General features: G+C 58.1%; 4 protein-coding genes across 4 annotated transcripts; all 4 read left to right on the top strand.

Moving 5' to 3' along the window:
- Positions 1 to 414: 414 nt before the first annotated feature.
- Positions 415 to 2,232, top strand: JKF63_01570 (uncharacterized protein; the record flags this gene model as incomplete). The annotated part of the gene is made up of 1 exon (XM_067897616.1): positions 415 to 2,232. One exon carries the CDS (start codon positions 415 to 417, stop codon positions 2,230 to 2,232), a length of 1,818 nt encoding a protein of 605 aa, XP_067753773.1.
- A 1,118-nt stretch (positions 2,233 to 3,350) lies between these two features.
- Positions 3,351 to 12,884, top strand: JKF63_01569 (uncharacterized protein; the record flags this gene model as incomplete). The annotated part of the gene is made up of 1 exon (XM_067897615.1): positions 3,351 to 12,884. One exon carries the CDS (start codon positions 3,351 to 3,353, stop codon positions 12,882 to 12,884), a length of 9,534 nt encoding a protein of 3,177 aa, XP_067753772.1.
- A 944-nt stretch (positions 12,885 to 13,828) lies between these two features.
- Positions 13,829 to 18,109, top strand: JKF63_01568 (uncharacterized protein; the record flags this gene model as incomplete). The annotated part of the gene is made up of 1 exon (XM_067897614.1): positions 13,829 to 18,109. One exon carries the CDS (start codon positions 13,829 to 13,831, stop codon positions 18,107 to 18,109), a length of 4,281 nt encoding a protein of 1,426 aa, XP_067753771.1.
- A 798-nt stretch (positions 18,110 to 18,907) lies between these two features.
- On the top strand, positions 18,908 to 20,959 carry JKF63_01567 (uncharacterized protein; the record flags this gene model as incomplete). Its single annotated transcript, XM_067897613.1, has 1 exon — positions 18,908 to 20,959. One exon carries the CDS (start codon positions 18,908 to 18,910, stop codon positions 20,957 to 20,959), a length of 2,052 nt encoding a protein of 683 aa, XP_067753770.1.
- Positions 20,960 to 21,782: the final 823 nt, after the last annotated feature.

Below are 21,782 nucleotides of genomic sequence, written 5' to 3'. Positions count from 1 at the left end.
GGTGTGTGTCTCTGCGCCGCCTCCAAAAGCACTGCTCGCTTTTGTTTCGTAGGAAATACCGCGGTCGCTCTTCCGTTTGTCCACCTATTTTTTTTTTTGAGATATATATATATAACGCGCTCGTCTGCCATCTCTCTCTTTGTTTGACGGTACAAGCGCACCGTATCGCTGTGCTCAGCTCTTCTGCTGGTGAGCTCACTCACTACACCTTCCCCTACCTCTTCCTCACCGTCTTTCTCCATGCCCCACGCATTTCACTTCTACACCTCATTTCTGTGCCCCCCCCCTCCCTCCTTCCGACTGCGACAAATCTTTGCTTGTCACTTCATGCGCGCACGCCTTTCACTTGGTCCCTCTCCCGCGGCAGCTGTGCCCCTTTTTACTCACTCAGCATCTTCCCCCGAAGCAGCGCTTATGCCTGAAACCGATGTGCAGGTGGAGTGGTCGGAGCTGCCGCTCGACACGCGCGTGCTCGAGGCTCTGAAAGACCTCTCGTGGACGAAGCCCACCGCCGTCCAAAGCGCATGTGTGCCACTTGCCTTGAAAGGAAAAGACATCTCCATTCAATCCCGGACCGGCTCTGGGAAGACCGGCGCCTTCGTCATTCCAGCCGTGCAGCGCATCATCACAGAGCGAGAGCAAAGCGGCAATAGTAAATCACTGCCCAATCCACGCGTCCTTATACTGGTTCCGTCAGTTGAGTTATGCGAGCAGATGGCGGAAGCCGCCCAGGAAGTGGCCAAGTATGTTCGGCCTCGGCTAGTCATCGACAACCTGACATCTGGCAGCGCCGTGACGGCGAGCCGCATTCAGTCGGCCCACGTGGTCGTCTCCACTGCGGCCCTTCTGGCGAAGGTGTGCAACCAGGGAGCTGTGACGGCCGACACGCTGCAGCACGTTCGCTTTTTTGTGCTTGACGAAGCGGATGTGGTGGCCTCAATGGCGGAGCGTTCTCTGCGCACAGTGCAGTCGCTGTTGCCTACAAATATGCAAGTCATATTGGCTTCCGCCACCCTGACCAAAGGCGTCGCTGCCGTTAAAGGCCAACTGCTGCGACACCCGGTTAGCGTTGTGCTGACGTCGGAGGAGGTGGGAAAGTTGGCGCGCGGCGACGTCAAGGGCGACACGACGTCGCAGCAGGGCCCGGTTGTAGAGTCCCGCATCACAGTGAGGGATCCACTGAAGAAGACGCTGCACCAGTACTACTTGGTAGCAACGGACGAGTGCCACAGTCACACCCTTCTCTTTGGTCTCTACCGCATGGCCCTCATCACTGGCAAGACACTTATCTTCGTGAACGACGACGAGCAAACGTATCGCTTGCAGAATTTCCTGGAGCAACTTGGTGTGGCAACGCTGGCCTACGACGCAAGTCTCCCCATCAATGTGCGCCTGGACACTCTGCGTCGTTTCCAAAGCGGTGCAGTGTCTACGCTTGTGTGCACCGATGGCACACTGGAGAGCGCTATGCAGCTGCAGATGTCCCTGGAGGAGTCGAAAACAAGCGAGAAAGATTCGGCTGGTCAGTCAGCGTCGTCCTCATCGCGGCGCCGATCGCGGTCGAATTCTGCGTCTGGCCGCGCAAACGACGAGGCGCCATCTGCGCTGCACCGCGGCATCGACTTTGCACACGTGCGTAATGTCGTTTTGTTTGACGGCGTGGAGGCGACTGACCCGATCGCGTTGTCCCGTTACACTCACCGCATCGGCCGCGCCGGTCGCGCCGGCGAAGAGGGCGTCTCCATTACCATCTTTACTGTACCGCAGGCCCGCAAGTATCTCCGCCCACTTCAGGAGTACTGCAAGGAGCGCGGCGACGTCATGCGACCCTTTCGGCGGATGCAGCGGGCTGAGGTGGCAAAGCTCCAGTACCGTGTAGACAGTGTGTTGGGCAACATCACACGCACCTCAACCCGCAAGATGCGCGTCGCCTCTGTCGCAGCGGAGCTGAGTCGCAGCTCTTATCTGGCTAACCACCTTTCGCAGAAAGACACGGATGCCCTGCAGCGAGTTATGCGACGGTCCTCGAAGAGAGTGAGGGTGGAGCGCAACATCCTTGAGGTGCCTGAGTACATGCATTTGTCGACTGCAGACGATGTCGGCGCGTACCGGAAGCGGGTGCGAGCCAATCAGACGCAGTCGAACCGCCTGCGCAACGCGACACGTAAGGCCACCGCCGATCCCCTGAGGGCCGTGGTGTCAAAGTTGCGTTCCTCCAAACGTAAGACATAACCGGATAAGCGCAACGAGGAGCAAAGGAAAGTAATAAACACAGCATGCGGTGTGTGTGTGTCTGTGTGCGTGTGTGTGTTTGTGTGTGATTCGGGATGAACACACCGGGCATCGGGTAGGGTAGAGGTGCTTTGTGCGCCTCTCTCTGTACACGTACGACTCAATGACACACCGGACAGTGGATGGTTTTCTGAGTGCAGGGCCCACCGCTCTGTTTGTGCCGCCCCTTTGAAGGGCACTGCAGGGGTGGGCTGAGCGGTCTGCCGAGTATCTGCGGGCGAGGGTCTCTCCCCTTTCTAATGACTCTCTACGTGGGCATCCTGGCGGCGTTTCTTCGCTCCTGCTATCCGTCCGTCAGAACGCCATGCACAGGTGCAACTCTCCCCTTTTCATTAGCTGACACGTTACCCGCCTTAACTTCATCGTAATCTCTCTCATCGCCCCGTCCCCCCCCCCTTCATTCCTGCGGGCGGTGTGTACTTTGGGGCTCATTGCGCTACCTTGAGGCGCGGAAGCTGCCGTGATGTGCACATTCTTTCCCAATCGGCTTCATTAACGTCATCGATCGCGGTGAATCACAGGCACTCCCACGTTTCCCCGTGAGTTGGAGGTTTATCAGTGATTTCTGCGAGAGCGTATGCGTAGAGGAGCGAGTCTGTGCTGCGGCAGAGCCTGCGTCTCGTGTGTTGGTCTCCTTCTCTCGGCTACGGCCCCCTTTCGTAGGGGGGTGGGCTGCGTAGAGGTGGGGGCCGTCTCTTACTTCTGCATACCTACTCGCTTCTTCGCTCTCTTTGACTGTATTGATGAGAATGATTCAGGTTCACCTCTGTGCACACACACACACACACACACACACACACACACACACACACACACGCTTCTACGCAGATCTGCGGCACGCCTCCTCCTTGTAATGCTCTCTTTGCAACGTCTCTACAAGGCATTTGTGTGCGTAGTTCAAGTGGAGCAGAGCTAAGCTGCTCTCCCTCCTGTAAACGACGAACACGCTCGCACGTACATCCCCCCCCCCCTTCCTCCCTTCCCTCTCTCTCCGTTGTGATACGTACAAAGGGGCATTCGCGGCACACACTCACTCTTTTTTTTTTTGACTCACCACCATGACAACCGATGCATCACCAGTAAATCACTATTTGTTGTGGAGTCAGTCGCGTGAATTCAGCACCGATGCCAAAATCGACTATGCTCTTCGTCACTATCGCATCTTTGACTCGAAGGGGAACGGCATCACATCCGCGCCAACGTCGCTGGGCATCGAGCTTGATCGTCGGTTGCTCGTTCGCACCTTGGAGGAGCTCAAGCGCGGCGTCTGCTTGGGGGATCGTTTACTTCCTCTCACCCCTGGCACGGCCACCACGTTCAAAGCGAACTTGAGCGCCTTCTCGTCGCCTGAATGCAGCACGCTGCCATTCTTCGAGGCTTTTAATGACGGTGACGCCTCCAATGTGTTATTGGACGGTGCAGGCGACCTCGATGCCAAGCCATGGGACGCCGTCGCCAGTAGCCAGGCCAACTACTGGAACTGCCCGATGGAGGTGCTCTACCAATCCTACCACCTCTGGATCGCACTCGACTACGGGCGGGATGTCTTCAGCATCACGCGCAACGGTATGGTGTTGGCTGACCAAATACCCACTATCGTCTCCTCACTCTTGAAGGTGATTGAGACAACCCTCCACGCTCGTGAGCAGGACCTGCGCCAGCTGCGCATCTTCGTCGAGGGCGCCATCGCTGACGAACAGACCCGATCACGTGTACTGCAGCAGGTGTGGAGCCCCAGCGTTTACGTGAGCGTGGTTCTCCTGAACGTTCCACAGGAGGTGAAAAAGGCTGTTCCCTTCAGCCGCCCTGCACCCTCCGAGGCGGAGGCGGCCTGTAGTGATGTGCATTGCCATGGACAGCGACAGCCGCCGAGCATCATCATGTACCCGCCTGAGCATCGTCGCTTCACTAATCTTGAGACTGACGGCAGCGAACATTCCCGCTGCTCGACCGTGACGGTGCTGTTTCACTGCGATGCCCGAGCGGTGCTCAAGGAGGAGAGTTTCATGGACCGCTTGCGAAATATTCTCGGCCGCTACGAGAGCGTCTACCGTGAGAACGGCATGCCCCAGGAGTGGCCCCAGCCGTCGTTGAGTGCCTCGCTGGAGTATCTGATGCGTTCGATTCCGGAGAGTACGCCAGAATGCAACACACTGGTTTTTGTGAGCAATGTCGGCACCGTCACCTCTTCCGACACACTCTCCTTCCTGGAAATCCCTGTGCAACGCAAGAATCTCATTGTTTCCATCGTAGCGCTGAATCGCACGCTCATGCTGGACTCCCCCGAGCTGAGCCCCTTAACCCGTTTCCTGTCGTCTGTAGGTGGCTTTATCGTCCACGTGGACTACTGGTTGGCGCTGGCGGCCCACCGACTCAACAAGGAGTGGTGCCACAAATTTTCGGGGGCGCGGTGCTTGGCACAGCAGATATTCGTCAGCCTCGTCAATCGATTCCCGATGTCTATCCCGGGCGCCACGCGGCGCGACCTCCTTGCGGACACCATAGGCGAACCCCTAGTTCTTTATGATGGCGACAACGGTCTGCCAGACTTTGTGCTTGGCGCCCCCATGAAAGAGCTTTTGCGCGCTACGGCGGCACTGCGCTTCAACCAGGGATGGTGCGTGCTGATGGACTACAGTGACGAATCTTCCACGTCGCATATGGTGGCACGCTACAACCACGAGTTCGAGCGCGGCACCATCACACTCCACTACGAGCTGAACATCAATCGACCGGCGGTGTATCGTCGACTGCTGGTTTCAGGGCCAAAGGTGCTGGCTGATCACTTCTGCAAAACTCGATGGGACGAGGAGGCGGTGGACGTAGTTGGGGAGGGAGGTGGCCACTGGCTAGCGTATCTCTCGTTACTCCGGCTGCGGTTGGATCTGTGGATGAAGGCAGAAGAGGCTCTTATGCAGCTGGTCAATGCGGGCCCGCGTCAGGTGCCGATGAGCGCCATCCCCGGTCTAGCTCATCTCTCCTCTGCGGAGGGAGTACTGGCGCAGTGGCTGAACGCCGCTGCTGTGACTTCTGTAGGCGTCTTTTTCAGTTTTGAGGAGCTCTCGCCTGCTACACTCGTGAGCTACACACGTGGTCATAACAGGAATGGGGCACCTACAGAGGCTGCCGCGCGAGCCTGCGTACGCGCAGCGATGGAGCGGCGCCACCGTCTAGTCGGCCATGAGGAAGATCTCACATATCTGCATACAGAGACAGTAGTGACGTCCTCATCCTCCACAGGAGTCGCGGCCGCCGCCCGAGACGTCTTCTCACTGGTGCAGTTTTTTCCACTGTACGAGACGAGCACCAGCAACGACTTTGGTCTCGCTGGTGCCTTTGAGTGTCGGGTGAGCTGCGTGCTGTGTGATCACTCAACGCAGGAGGCGCTAATCAGCGCGCTGCTGAACGACATTGTGGAGGCGGTGCGAAGTCGCAACAGGGCGACGGTGCGCAGAGATAGACATCTACTGGTGCAGACCTCGCATGGGACCCCCAATGACCCAACACTACAGTTGGTTAAAGCGATCCTTGGCACGCGGCGCCTACGTCTCCTTTCAAGTTACACAGAGGGGGCGCCGCATTCTGACGCGGGCGGCACGTGCGGCATCGGAATCTCCTCAACGGTGCGCGTTGCACCGAAAGGGAAGGCAAAGCGCCTGTCAGGTCCAGAGGAGTGCTTTCGCCACCCTTTGGTGTCCTTCCCGTGGTCACTGCTTAATGCGCTGTGCTTCCGCTGGATACTCGGGTGCAGCGATTTCTACCCGCTCCTCGCCGAGGAGATCTTTGGCCACGTTGTCTCGCGCCGCCTACACGCCGGTTTTACGCTCATCGTGTACTACACGTCGTCACTCAAGGCGGTTCTCGCGAAGCGTGTGGGCGACCCCGAGGCAAATTCTGAGGTGTGCATATTCGACGTACTGGAGGTGATTCCCTCGACGCCACCGGCCGCGCAGATTTCTGTGCATCGTCTGGTCACACCATTCAATCGAGCTCGGTCATCGCAGTGGTCGTACACGCACGACATTGAAGAGGACCTCCATATTGCCACTGCAGTCTTTACTTGCAAGGCCATGGCCACACGATATCCTTGGAATCGGTGTCTTCTGGCTCAGGAGATGCGGGAGCGGGGCTTCAGCCCAATTGTGGCGCGGGTCGAGTCGATTCTTTTCTCGTTGCACGTGAGATGTACAGAGTACGTGGAGCTGCGGTCGCCTCCCTCACTCGGTGTCCAGGGCTGTGTTCAGCTGCGTGATCGGCTGCTGAACATCGTGAGCTGCGTGGGGGATCATAGCGCCGTCGTGAAGGCTCGCATGCTGCAAAACGATTACGTCCAGCGGCTCTCTTCTGGAGGCGGTGTCGTGGAGCCCGACACGAATGTGTACATCTCTGTTCTAAGCCCAATACGATACAAGACGATACTGTGTGTTTTAATGCTAGAGCGCGACACGGAGGTCGGGGCGTCGCAAAATGTAGTCAAGGCGGCGCTTTCTGCTCTGGACGAGAAGCTCGTCGAGTACGCCATCGCACATAAGTATCACCGCTGCTCTTCAAACCTGCCGGCCAGATGTACTGCAGCTAAGGCAGACCGTGTCGAAGCCGCCTCAATAGCAGCACCCCTTTCGGCAATGCCTGAGTGTGCTGCTGACCGTGCTGTCGTTTTATCACTGCGCCACATCCTGACAGTCTTCACCTCGGTGTACTGCGCCCGTGAGCTGATCTCCTTTATTATGGGCGCCTCAGAGGAGGCAGCGGTGGCGCCCGCCGTCGAAGAGCTGACGGAGGCACACGGCCAACTTTCCACCTACGCGGTGGAGATTGACGTCACACACCTTCAGCGCATTGAGCAGTGGCGTTGCGGCGAGGCTGCTGACGGAGTGCAGTGGAGGAGAAAGGTGCGCGAAGTGCTGACCGACGTCCTGTCGTCGCAGCAGCGAAGTTTTCTGGCGCACCCCACTTTGTGGTTGCCGAGGTCGAGTAGCGACCAGGCACTGCAGCGCGGTGAGACGTACTGCCGAGACGCTTCATCTCGAGACGAAGAGGGAGTTGACGAAGGGAGCGGCAACTACGACGGCGGCCAACAACCAACCGAAGCGGGTGGCGATTGCGCAAACACGAAAAGGGACACAAGTCTAGATGTTTTTCCAGTCGCAGTGAAGGCCTGCGTGCTTCCGCCACCCTCCAGCAGTGGCGTAGGCTCGGATGAGGTTCCAGTATGCCAGTGGCTCTCGTCCGCGCTGGACAGGTGCGACGAGCCGCGCCGCAACACATTACGCGAGCAGACCGAGTGGACGATTCCGGCGGCGTTTCTCAAGAACACCGCTGCTCTGCCCTCCCCATCTTCGGAAGCGGCCGATGCGACCGCGACACATTTGAAACTCCGTATTTTTGTGAAAACGGTGCCAGTGGACCTCCTGAGTCTGTGCGAGGACGAGTCGTTTTTTCCTACACAGGCAGCTGTTCGGCGCACGCTACGAATTCTCTATTACCGCTTCATGTCAGAGAAGGCCTCCTCTGCGCTACGCGGCGTTTCTGCGTTGCTAGGTTCGCCCTTCGCGGTCGCACCCACTCACCAAGTTATGGGGGACGGAACGGCGCCCGCGGTGGCGGATGTGCATCAACTGTTTGCTCAGCCGTTGGCTGTGGCGTGGGACCGGCAATCCTGCGACGAGGCCTTCCACAGCTGCACGGACCGCAGCTCGCTTCCAGCTCAGGTAGAGAGGGTGTTGCACCAGATTGCGGAGGAGCTCAAGTGGCGCGTTGCCGTGTACTGTTTGCAGAAGGCGTGCAGCTGCGCTTCGTTCCGACAGCTCAGAGCCCGCGTCAATACGGAACCAGCGCCACTGACGGTTGTTCAAAGCACCGTCGCTGACAGCGCCGCCGCCGCCGCCGCCGCCGCTGGCGCATCACCAGCAGCAGGCGAGCGGCAGGATGACTGGGCTCGAGACACGCCACCGCGCGATGTCCTTCTCGCGCACAACGAGAGGATGGGGGCGGCAGAGCTGGATGGAAGCGCGGAGCTACACGCGATTTTGTGCGACGTGGTGACTCCAGCCCTTCTGAGTTCACGTCGTTTTGTCTGTAACACGTTTCCTGTTGAGTTCACTCAGCAGGAAACGAATGTTGGCCGCGTAGTTCCCGAGGAGGCCATCAGGGATGTGTTCCGTCGCTGCGTGGAGGATGATTGGATGTGGGTGCTACCCACGCTCCCCCTCTCTTACCTGGTTGTCCCAAACCGCGAGCACATTGGCGAGCGCTGGGTTCTTGTGTGCGTCACGACTAGGCCGCCTCATCCCGTCAGTGACGCCAACGTTATGTTTTACGACGCCGAAGGCACCGACATTTCTTTTGAGAAAATGCGCAAGTACAGTAGTCACCTGAAAGAACACCTGTGGAACAAGGTCAAACAAGTGAACCAACTGCACCTCTTGAAGCAACTGCGGGAATCCTTCAACGCCAGTGCCGAGCTCATTCCACCAGGATGGGGGGATCAGTTCAGTCAGAGCGGTGACGCATCGAGCTCCGTGCAAAGGGAAAGCGCAGCAAACTACTTGCAGGATGCGTCTACGAATGAAGCACGCTTTCATTTGCGCGGCCGCAACGTGCTGGAGATTCCCATCTACTACAAGCTGCAACATCAGTGCAGGAAGATCCTGCATCGCATTCAGTGCCACTGCTCACGACTTGAGCTCGTCGCCATTTTTAACAGAGAACAGTGTTTCCTCGCCGCTGACGACGTCGAGGGAGACACGTTCCACTACCTTCGCCTAGTCTTTGTCAAAGACACGACACACACGGTATCCGTCACATCCCGGCCGCCGCCGGTGACGCCTTCGAATCGTTGTCCAAAGCTCGTGGTGCAGCTTTTCAGCGCCACACCAAATGCTAGTGTGCAGCGACCGCTGCAGCGCCTGCAAGACTTCTGTTATCTTCTGGCGGTGCAGGAGTTGCAGGGACACCTCAACTACGTGCAGCACAAAATGATCTCCTTTAACGATCTTGTTTTCCTCCAGAACCAGCGATTGGATCCGATTGAGGTGAATCCGCGCACCATCTTGGGTAGTGACTTGTGCGATGCACGCCACGACTCCTCTTGCGACTCGTCGCGGGGTTTCGACGCATACATGGATTGGCAGCAAAACATAGCGATTGCATTGCTGTTCCTGAACCTTCGCGAGTACAAGTTCAAGCCATTTGGTATTCAGGACGAGCCCACACACGCTACGAGCAACTTTGTGGAGCATTACAACCTCGAAAAAAGTCTCAGCCTCGAAGCAGCGAAGGACTCTGCGCCGATTCAAATCGGAAGCAGCCGCGCATTACGTGCGTGGCGCTTCGTAAAGATTGTGGATGGCGTAACGGACGTTCTTGTGTCGTGCTGTCTCTACGTGCACCCTGACAATGCGGACATCATTGTCCTCGACCGCTATTTGACTCGCATCCCAGCGGAGCGCTACATCAACGGCGACTCGGAGAACACTATTCTCGCCCAACTGGCCCACAGTGTTGAGAGGACCAAAGCGCAGCTGCGGTTCTTCGGTTTGATCTCGCCTGGCCAGCCCTCCTTTCCTCTCCTGCGCTCCTCGGTGCCGACGACGGTGAATGACTTACTGAAAATCAGCCAGGAGACTTCCTCCAGGGACTCATCGCTGCTGCGCCATCGCCACTTCTCGCTCGATAATGTGAATCCGGCAGTACTGCCAATGTTAATGGATCGCGTATGTGGGGCCCTTGCGCACTACGGCCCGACATGCTTCGCGTACGCCGTCGGACGCGCTGCGAAGGGCGTGATGCATGTGCCAAACTTCTCGTGGAGTTGGATGGAAAGCGTCCAGAACGACGCGATGCTGGACTCACTCGAGATATATGTAACCTGCGGCTACGACGTGATGGATTCGCCCGAGGCGACATCGCCGTTGCCGCCGACCCGCGTCGTTCCGTACGTCGTACCAGGCGTCCCGATCACCACCGTGACGACAGGGGGATCGCAGATGTCGCTGCTGGGGGAGTACGGCCTTTGCGAGCACGGCTGCGCTCTGCTGGAGTACCGCATTGTTCTCTCTGTTTCCTTGACGGACGGCCTCTCGCTGGCGCTTTTCAACTTGCGTGACACGGAGTACGTTGTGCGTTTGCTGGATCACGTGGTGCTGGCGATGGAGGAGAAGTCGGTGCTGTTGGAGGACGTTCTATTGCAGCGAATGGGTTATGCAGTGCCGTCTTTCTTCAACGAGTCCGATCTGGCGCGCAACTGCTGTGGCGACGACACCAATGTTATCCGCACGAAATCGCTGTCAATCAGCTCCGACGCGTACCGACGACGCGTCAACCACATCCGCTTTCGTCCGTATCCCGATGCAGACCGGGATGAGCCGCTCGTGGTGATGTTGGAGGGGCTGTACAATCGAGGTCTCATTGTGAATTACATGTTTTCTGTGGAGGACGCCATCAAGGTTTTGTTTGATGAATGCCCCCAGTACACACTCCAGGAATGCGTACGCATCGTCGATGCGCTTCTCGAGGCGCGCGTGCTGCGCGACGCCCCACATAGTGCTTTAAAGCGGAAGATGTCTTTTCTCGCTTCTTTGCCACTCAGCGAGCAGCTCAGGTCTGACGTGCGCAATTGCCAGCTTAGCGAGGTGGGCGGCGTTCCAGCGGACGCCCTTATTGCATGCAGCTACCATCGCCACATCGTGGCCTCTCACATCATTGTGGAGGCGCAGCACGCTCGCTCTGGCGTGGCTGAGGTGCTGTCGAGGTGCGATACATTATGGCGTTCGGGGCCACAAAACAACGTGCTCGAGTTGGCGAAGGCGGTTGTAACACTACAGCTCAAGAGCAAGGAGGTTTTCGGGGCGCGTGTGCCGGACTTTTCCCTTCGCCGTGAGCGGTGGCGACGCGAGGACGATGTCCTGGACCAAACCCTTCCTACTCAGACCCAGCAAAACATGAGCTACGCACGCCCCGTCGACGCGTCGCTGCAGTTGTACACGGAGCACTTGCGTCAGCTCTACCCGTCGATGTGCGTCATCGACCTTGACCCCAACGACCCGCTCACCACCTCGGACGAGGTGCTGCTGAACCGCCTGCGGTGCCGGTACGGAAAGGTCACGAGCGAGGATAGCGGCGTCGTGCTCTTCAGTCCGCACCTTTACTACGCCGTCATTCCGTTCGTGGACTTGTTGCGCTGCGGCAGCTTCTACGAGCGCTATGGTCCCCTCGCGGATGCGCTCGCCGAAAGGGCTATCGTCTCCCCCATCACCACTAGCGGGCTTTTCGTAGTGGAGGTCGGCTTTCAGGTCGTGCACTACGCTCTGGACTTCTTCGTCATCAATGGCGACGCTGTGCCGCCGGGCATTACAGCGAAGGTGGCGGCAGACTTCAAGCAGACACTTCATTTTGAAAGCGTACTTTACGACGCGGCGGTGCGCACGCTAGCGCACTGCGTGCGCACTCACTCCGTCGCGCTCTCGGGGCAACAGAAAGCGCATATGGCGGTCACAAACCTCGTCAAATATCACCCCTTCCCACCGATGCACTGCAGCAATATTGTTGCGGCCTACACTGTCACTGACCCGCAGGTAATGCGGCTGAAGAACTTGATCCCAACCAGATCAGCTGCCAACGGTGACTTATACGTGAGCACAGAGGGTGTTCTATATCTTTCGGCTCAGAAGAAAAACATGCTTCAGCGTGAGGAGACGAGTGAGACATACACCTATGCCGGCATCATCATCTGGGAGCGGGCCCAACTCTTTGTGCTTCTCACCAGCACAAGGGACGTGAAAAGAGTCTTGCGTGGGTTGAACAGAGACCTCTCGCGGCTCGCGCTGCGAGCCAAGCACTTACTGCTGAATCAGCTGCTGGACAGTACGCAGCAGGAGCGCCTAGATGTGGCGCGGCGAAAGTTCCTGACGGACGGGCGCGGGGCAGCGGCCGCCGGGCGTGGCAACGCAGAGCGGGAGCTGCCGACCTATGATGAGTTTGAGCTATTACGCTGCCACTCGCACAAAGTTGTTCTTCACTCGTACGTCCCAGTGCTGCAGATGATTCTGGAACCGATGGAATGGATTGGCGACGGCTCGTTTCTGCAGACTGTATGCGCGCAGCTGTATCCCGAGCACGTGCTGCGCGTGATTAGACGCCAGCGAAACGCCCGAGAGACACAGGAGACGTCCGCGTCTACGCCACATGCGCGCCACTACGATCTCCACACTGTTTCCTCAGCAGGGGCGGCTGCACCTAGGCACGCCGCCGTAGCTGCAGCGGAGCCGATCGGCGGCTACGACATTACACGGCTGTTCATGTCACCCTGCTTAACGGGCTGGTTTGTGGTGACGTTCGCGCCGAGCAAGGCCGAAGAAAGCGGCTGCTTTCTCGCCATGGAGTGTTTCTCCGATCCCCACCGACCCTTTGGCGCAAGTGTCGTGGTCGAGGAGCTGAACTTATACTGCAAGCCTCCTTGCGCACCCCATCAGCATCGCGTCATGACGTTCCTCAGCGAAACAGAGCAGGCGCTTGTGGAGCGATTTGTTCGACTAGTGAACAGCGCTGTGTGGTCGAGTATCGTGCCCAGGTTTTCGAAATTTACGGCGTAGCGCCTGAGCGCTTGCTTGCTGGGTTTGTTTATACCTCTTATGAATTTTGTGTCCCCCCTCCCTTCCCCACCACCCAGAAATCCGACTTGGTTAGCGGTTGGGAATTAGACGTGTGCGCGTGTGCGTCTGGTGCACTTTCGCCTTGCCGATGACGCGCGGTGCTATGGTTTCCTAGCGGGGAGCGGAGAGGGTGGTGGTGGTGGTGGTGGTGGGGGGATGGAACGGCGTGGAGTGCTCTTCTGGATTTCTGTGCCCTCTGGGCGGGTGAGGGGAGCGAGTCTCATGGAAGCATGCGTTGATGTTTTGTAGCCTTCATGGCGTTTCTCTGGACACACACCACACACAAAAATCTCTTTTTCTGCTTCTCGTCCTCTGCCCACAGTAGCGCTTTGAAGCAGCAGCAACACGAATACAATGATCGTGCACGCCCCGGGCCTCTTCACATGCCACAGCGCATCACCGAGGCACACTACTCTGTGATGCACGAGGATGAGGATAGGGTTCAGGCGCCACTACTGGGGCTCAAGCATACGCTTCAACTCTAAGAAAAGGAGAGCGAAGGGGTTTCTGCGCTACCTCGCAACCAGGCCCTCTGATCAGAGGGAGGTAGAGCTGTCAACTTGTGCAAATCAACGTTGAGCACCGTGTGCGTCTATTTGTATTCCGTCACCGTCTATGTCCTACTCGATTTCTCTGCGTCACGTGTCACTTAACTTTTTTTTTTTTTGATCCGTTGTGGTTCCCAAACCTTTTGCGCTTCGTTTCATTAGGCCTTCCCTCACCCCCCTCCCCCTCCCCCTTCCCTTCACATCCCCCCTCCCTCCCCCTTCCCTTCACATCCTCCCCCCTCCCCTTTTCCCCACTTTCTCTCTGTGTTTCTGCCCCGTTCCCTCCACTGTCCACACCAGTACGCACCGCGCACTTGTGTGAAGCGTGAAGAGAGCATGGAGTGCAGTTCACGTGTGGATGGGTCGGTAATCAACCCCCAGCTGGAGTCAACCACAGCTCAAGTCCCGCCATCTCCGCAGGGTGGCAGCACCTCTCCTTTGCGAGTGATCACCGTCTCGCGCGACGGAGTTGGTTTCGTTGTGCACTGGCACAGGGGGCGCAATGAAGTCAAGGTGGCCGCCGGTGACGCGGTGGCAGAGGCGAGGTGGGTGAAGGCGGCACTCCTCTGCGCCAACCCGCGCGCCGACACGGTTCAGCTGACAGTACTGAACCTTGGGCTGCGCACCTACATCGATGGTCAACGCTTCCTGCGAGTTCATTTTCCGCTGGAACTTCGGGGTACACAGCGAATATCCTTCGGAGGTCATCCCATTTGCTACATTGCAGTTCCCGCACCCCGCCTTCTCAGTCCAAGCCGGAATGGAGAGTGCGCGTCACCGTCGTTGGTGACGCCGGCAAATCCGGTGGTGCTCAGTGGGCATGGGCGACCGGCACCGGAGAACCAATGTGGACGGCAAATGCTGTCAGTCTCTAATCCGAAGTCTTCACGTTTCCTGTCCTACCCAGGCTCCTCTCAGCCACCGTTATGCCCTCGCGAGGTAGGGGCGCACAACCTAGCGAAGCTCACCTCAACATCTCCCGAGGCACTGGCAGCACCTGTTGTACCGGCGAGCATGGGATCACAACTGGACTGCGCAGCATGCGAGGCAACCTCAACATCTCCCGAGGCACTGGCAGCACCTGTTGTACCGGCGAGCATGGGATCACAACTGGACTGCGCAGCCTGCGAGGCAACCTCAACATCTCCCGAGGCACTGGCAGCACCTGTTGTACCGGCGAGCATGGGATCACAACTGGACTGCGCAGCATGCGAGGCAGCCTCAACATCTTTGCATCTGCTAGGGGAACGGGTCGCAGAACCGCTCCGGTGTTCTTCCGCACTCCCATCAAACACCATCGCTGTCTCGACCACCTCTCCTGTAGAAGACGTGAGCGCTGTTGGGCAGGGAGAGGAAAGTGGCTCGATCAGCGAGTCCTTCACAGGGAAGCTCCTAACCTTTCCTTCCCAAAATTGCGCTGTGTCCGTAGCACACGACTCTGCGGATGTGATGCATGCCGCCGTCACCGCTGCTGCTGCTCCTTTACCGCTGACCTCCTCAGAGGAGGAGCAGGCGGCTGGAGGCGCGGCTGGCTCCCTGTCGGAGGACTTCAATGGCGCCCGCTCTCTCTCACACCCTTCGCTGTGCGACAAGCAGGCTGAGGCGGAGCTGCGCGAAAGTAAAGTGTTGCATGACAGCCTTCATGGTGAGCCGGACTCGCGCACTCGTTCCCAGACCAGGCTGTGCGACTCCTTTGGCCCTCTTGTCCGTGTGCACTCCCCAGACTGGGAAGCGCTGCATGGCATGCAGGACGACATCATACCACCCTCGAAACCACCTGACATCTACCAGCTCAGCTGCGGCAGCGTCGACTTGGTTGAGGCGGTGGTGGCGCTTCGCAGGCGCCGCGCTGAAGATCTGGGGGCCTCGGCGATGGCGGCTGGTCGACACCCGTCCCCTCGGAGGACGCACTTGCAACCACCCCGCCCGTCGGCACTTTCTGCTTCGCATAAATCCAGCAACTGGTCTTCTTGGGGGCTCAACGAGTCCACCTCTGTCGATCAGGAGGATATGAGGAAGGGAACAGACACCCACACGACTCCGCGGTCGGGAGATGGGACGTCGAATGCACTCTCTAGTGTTCTGAGTAGCGACCCCACGACGGCTGAAAATACACGACAGCAGCCGTACATGAGGGAAAAGCTGCGTCTGGGCCCGCGCATAGCGGTGGAGCCGTTTGTTGTCGAGGCTTTTGGCAACTCGCACCGGTATCGGCCCTTGGCCAACCAGATCGACCCACGTCACATCAGCAGCACTCGCAGCAGCAGCACGAGCGGTGATGAAAGCCCCCCCGTAGATGTTTTTGACGCGTTTGGTGGCGTGCCCTGGAAGTATCCGGCCGTCGCAGATGAAATGGTGACCCCGCGAACAGAGGCATTTCTGCGCAATATTCTGCGGCGCCGCCCTGACTTGACGTCGGCGTCCGAGGACGCGATGTTTCTGCACTGCGCCTTGCGACGCTCGTATAAAACGGATACCGACACCTTCACGTATATGGACTCGCCGGCATTTGTGCAGAACATCTACACGCGGTTTTCATCTTTGCTTGCAGCTGTCAAGGCGCGTCTCGAGGAGAGTCGTCCAGTGCTGCACCTGTCATCACCAGTGCTGTGCGGTGGAGATTTATTTGGCTGTTTTGCGAGCCTTATGGTGTTGATCGACAACGTCTCCTACTTTTCCCACTGGTCCACGATTCACACGCAGCTGTTGCTCCTCGGCAACTACGTGGATGTCGGCTGGCACAGCGTGGAGGTCTGCATGCTTCTGTGCTGTTGGATGTATTTGCAGCCAAGCAAAGTGCATCTTCTTCGCGGCCCTCACGAAGATCCAGCTGTGAACGGCAATTACAACCATCTGGGAAAGCGTTGCCTGCGATACAAGTGCCGGCAGCGCTTCGGATCGCGCAAGGGCCTTGCGCTCTGGGAACAGCTAAACGACATCTTCGCTCTTCTACCCGTGGCAGCAGTGATCGATGACCGGGTGTTTGCCTGCCACGGCGGCGTGCCACGGCTGCGCTCATCGCCGCCGCTCGGTCACGAGGAAAGCAGAGATGTTGCCGCGAGGCGTGACTGTCGCTCCGAGGCGCCAGGGAAACGTCTGTACAGCTGCACTTCCGGCTTGCCAACTCCAACTTCGCTGTCTTTCCCGAGCTGCACTGCAGCAAACTTGTTCTCGCCAAGGCAGTCGGCTGCCTGCGCATCTGAAAGCACCACAGGCGACGACCGCGACGACCTTGTCCACCACCACCACCATCACCACCACGGCGGCGGTGGTGGACAAGGTGCGCTCTTTTCGCCATTACGTCCGTTGAGCATGCAGCATCACCGTCTTGCGACACCTGTGATTGAAAAATTACGTGATGGAGAAACAGAGGAGCACGCTGAGAGTCGGGAAGGGTCGACGCCGGCTGAGTTGCTGCCGTTGGTGTCGCGCTTCGACAATAAAGTAAACGAGGACGATGAGCTTTTGTGTACTGGCAGAAATGGTCCAGCAGAAACAGCTGTGGGGGTCTCCTCCGCAGTTCCTTCATCTTGTACCACATCACCGAGTGAAGTCACTTCACTACCCCGCAAAGGTGCAAGCGACATGGCACCTGAGGGCAGGTCTGATAGAAGCACGGCAGTGACTTTGCCATTAGCCATCTCCTCGGCATGTGTGCAGTCGCAATTGGACATTTTTTCTTCAAGTGAAACATCTACACAAGGGCAGGGCGATGTCCTCGGTACAGACAGAGAGCGCTTCCCGCCGCCGTTGTCTACCACCAGCGCACACGTCTCTGGCTCTCAAGAGCGGGGCGCAGAGGGGCTTGATGGCGCCGCTTCACCCCCCTCCGCGAGCGGCTTGGTGGACGAGGATGAGCTGTCCGATGCCGACCTAGAAGCTCTTCTTGTCTCCTTGCGCACAAGCGAGTATTCCTTTCCTACTCTCCAGCCCTCCACCGCATTGGAAAATCGAGATGTGGCGAGGCGACTCCGGCTTGTGCGCGAGCTCTTGTGGAATCGGTCTCGTAGCTCCAGCGACAAGCGTTTGATGCCCGAGAAGGAGCACAGCACAGACGAAAAGGATGCGATTTTTTTGCCGTGGTGGCGACCACAGCGAGTGGAAGGCTGCTGTGGCGGCTGTCCTGCTGGCCGTGCGCATCGGTGCTGCTACACCTTCGGCTCTGGGGCTCTCATTCACTTTTTTCTCCGCTTTCGTTTTTCCCTCATGATACGTGGGGCGCCGGACGACCCCTCTGAGGTGTATGGGGCTGAGCTCTCCGAAGAGGGGCGCTTGCTCACGCTGAGTACGTGCAGGCGGTGGTGCAAGATGGAGCTGCAAGCGGCGGCGTGCTTAGTGGAGTCTCAGACACTGCGCCTTTTCACGTGGGGGTCACAGGAACTCGCTGATTCCTTAGGCCAAGTCTCACTGCACAGCTTCCCCGGCCTCCGGGAGACGGAGGCGGCGAGGGAAGACTTTGAAGATTTTGTATGTGAAACACTGCAGAATCGCTTGCGGGAGCACAACGTTGTCGGCCTGGGTAATCAGTGGAGCGTGCGTTCGGCGTACAGGGCCTACGTCCAACAACGCGCTGCGGTTAACGCACCGTCTGGTGGGCGTGGGCGTGGCTGCGGCTGACTTGGGCCCATGGGCAAAGGGAAGCGTCTCTTTACTTTTTTATTTTTTTAAATCTCTGTTTGTACATTTCTATGCTTGTTTGTATTTCAGTCTCGCTTTTTTTTGCTATTCCCTACCCCTCCCTTCCCTCCTTCCCCCCTAATGCATTCTATTCGCTCTACAGATTTCGTGTCTTCTACACCTCGCCCCTATGCCATTTTCTCCAGACCTGAGATTGCGCGTGCTCGTGCTTACGGTTGCGCTTCCAGTCGAGGACGCTCGACGCGCTGGTGCTTTGCCGCCGCGCCACCTCCCCTTCCCCCCCCTCCCCGCCGCTCATATGTGTGTGTGTGTGTTGGAGGTGGGGGACACTGATTCGTCTGTGTCTTTGCGGTGCGTTTTTCCTTGTGCTCTTCTCACTGCTTTTACTGTAGATTGCCTCATTCAGGAGGAGCCGCCAGACCCTGTGTCACGTCACACGACGATGTTTTTCTCTTTTTCTCCATTCCTCACCTCACTTTCCGCCTCTCTCCTCCTCCTCCTCCTCCTCCTCCTGTGCATCAAAGAAGTAGAGCAGAAGAGAAACTGCTTCAGGAGGCGAAGCGTTCTACGCTCCAGGCCCCGTGCATTTAGTCCCCCTCCCTCCGAGTGCATCTTCAAAAACAAAAAAGGTGCCCTCGACGTCATTAGCCCCTCCCCCCCTCTCCCCCTCTCCCCCTCCTCTCCCCTCCTCTCCTCCCCACCCTGAACGCCATTTCGGCTTCGTACATTAAACTTTTGCCCTTTGCCTCCGGCGGCATTTGACCGTGGCTCAGCAAGATGAGCGCGTTTGTAAGTCCTCGGGTGTCCATCTGCAAGCACCGTACCGCACACCCTGTGGCTCCCGCTCATGGCTCTCGCAAGCAGAGCAATAGCGGATCGGGGGACATGGCCCCCTCAGCTCCGGGGCGGGAAGCAAACAAGCCGGCCGCTGAGGTGATCGTGGAGCGCATCCTGAAAGCCGCCGATCCGCATGTGATGTCCGTACCGGTGTATTACGACCACAAGAAGGACGCGCGGGTGTATAAGTGCTTCCCCAGCACTCGGCAGGTGTCCTCCCTCTTTTCCATAGATGGGAATGCAATCGCGAAGGAATCGCCTGAGGCGGTGCAGCAAGAGGAGGACACTCGTCGCCGTCTCCAGGAGGTGAAAGAGGCGGCCGCAGCCGAGACGAACCCAGACTTGGTGGATGAGGGCGTATCAACGCGCATCCTCAAGAATCAGTTCAACTATAGCGACCGTGGCAGCCAGACGATGAACCAGGTGATGAAGGAGCATGCCGTCATGACAGACCCACCCCCGTCGGCCACCTTCGGTGGGCTCGCCACAGCGTGGGCCATATACGACGCATACGAGGGGGATCGTATTCAGTCGGAGAAGGTAGCAGCGGCTCAGCGGCGTGCCGCCCAGGCTGCACGAGCCGGCAAGGATGAAGAGTACACGCTCACCTCAGCGGTGTCCATCCGCGACGAGGCTGATGTGGGCCCGAAGGGTGCGAAGGAGTTGCTGGCGTCACCGGAGTTCCGTCGTGCACTGCAGGTGATGGAGCGCATGGTAAACCAGAACGACTGTTACGACATTATTGATGATTTCAAGTACTGGGAAGACCAGAGCGATCTCTACAAGGAGGACGGCACGCTGCTGCCGCTGTGGCAATTTTTCACTGAGAAGACGCGCAAGAAGTCCGTCACCGCCATCGCCCTCAACGGTCGTTACTCGGACCTCTTCGCCGTTGGCTATGGCAGCTACGACTTTCTGAAGCCATGCAAAGGCACGATTCACTGCTTCACGCTCAAGAACGCGGTGCCGACCGGGTCTGGCGGCCCTATTCCGGCGCACCCTGAGCTGTCTTTTCACCTAGACTGCGGTGTGCTCTGTCTTGCTTTCCACCCACGTGAGCCTGCGCTGCTTGCCTGCGGCCTTCATGACGGCAGCGTGTGCGTCTTTGATATGCGGGTCAGTGCCCAAGGCCCTGGGGGCAAAGGTCAGGGTCGTCCACTCTACCGCGCCAACATTCGCACTGGTAAGCACATGGACCCCGTGTGGCAGATTCTGTGGATGGAGAGCACGTTGGAGCTGTCCTTCTACTCTATCAGCACCGATGGCCGCGTTGCGAGCTGGATGCTCAGCAAGAAGGAGCTCACATCGCGCGACGTGCTGAAGTTGAGCACAGGCGTCTGCACCGCGGACCCGGAGCAGATGTTGCTGAATGAGCTTGGCGGCATGTCCTTTGACTACTCCCCCATTCATGACAAGATGGTCATCGGCACGCAGGAAGGCGACCTCCTCCTGTGCACGGTCAACCACAATGGTCAGTGTGTCGAGCGCTACGAGGGCCACAGCATGGCAGTGTACACGACGCGCTGGAGTCCATTCCACCCAAACATCTTTCTGACCTGCTCAGCAGACTGGACCGTCAAGCTCTGGATGAAGGGATCTCCATCTCCTTTGGTCGTGTTTGACCTCGGCGACGCCGTCGGCGATATCGCCTGGGCTCCGTACAGCTCCACTGTGTTTGCCGCCGTCACTGCAGGCGGAAAGGTGTGCGTTTTCGACGTTGCGCAGAACAAGACCGAACCCCTGTGCGCACAGACAGTCGTCAAGAACGCGAAGCTGACGCACATTGCTTTCAGCGAGGCCGACCCTATACTCTTTGTTGGTGACACTCGTGGCACTGTTCTGACACTCAAGCTCTCTCCCAACCTACGGAAGGTGTCGAAGCCAGGAAAAGGGGATCCGACGGATGCGGCGTACATCAAGAAGATGGAGGTGGAGAAGCTGAACCATCTGGTAGAGGTCACTATGAAGGACCGTGCGTTGCTAGCCGCATAAGAAAGAAAAAAAAGGGGTCCAGGGAGAGAGGTGGGTTCGCCTCCTTCACCCCCCCCCCCCAAACAAAAAATTGGGTGTTTTTTTTTCTCGTGGGGCTCCTGAGGCAATGATGAACGAGCGATCACACGCGCGGCACAGACATATATGCACGTCTGTGCGTTGTGTTGGTGTTGGATCATACGTGGCAGGCCTTTTTTTTCGGTGTTCGGCTAGAATGCACCTGAACTTTTTGGGGTATTGTTGCGTTTACCTTTTGTGTGAGGGACCTGCACGCGCTGGGTTAAGCCGTTGCTGCTTGACACCCTGCCAGCCCCCCCCCCCCTATTCTTTCTACCTGTCTCAGTGATCATGACGGGTCGGGCATGGCACCTCGCAGAGTGGAGGATACGGTCCTGAATTGGACATTTCCCTGTTCCTTGTCGTTGTGTAGCTCTATTAGAGTGTTGTCCAAGTGCTGGTGGTCTGGACGGCGCACCAGGCGATCTCCCCCCACACACACACACAAACACACATTTAGATCAAGGGGAGGACGCAGGTCGTGAGTGGGGAGGGCTGGCGGGAGGTGTGTGTGTGTGTGCGTGCGTGTGTTGTTAGCGTAGATCACGGTGAGGTGGCGTGAAAGTGGGGGGGGGGAGGTGTGGTGGTGGTGGTGGTGGGTGAGAGGTAACACAAGGCGACTCGTTTGGTCATTTCACATCTGAACAACCCCAACGCCTTCGCTCTTCCCCGCCCCTCCGTCTTCTGTCGAAGCCTTTTCCACACAGCCCTTTTCCCCTTTCTCGCTCTGACACGCCATTCCCTCCCCTCTACCCTCCCCCGTCTG

This window comes from Porcisia hertigi, chromosome 35 (genome assembly GCF_017918235.1).
Source record: "Porcisia hertigi strain C119 chromosome 35, whole genome shotgun sequence".
Taxonomy (NCBI): Eukaryota; Euglenozoa; class Kinetoplastea; order Trypanosomatida; family Trypanosomatidae; genus Porcisia; species Porcisia hertigi.
This window is presented reverse-complemented; position numbering and strand designations above follow the sequence as displayed.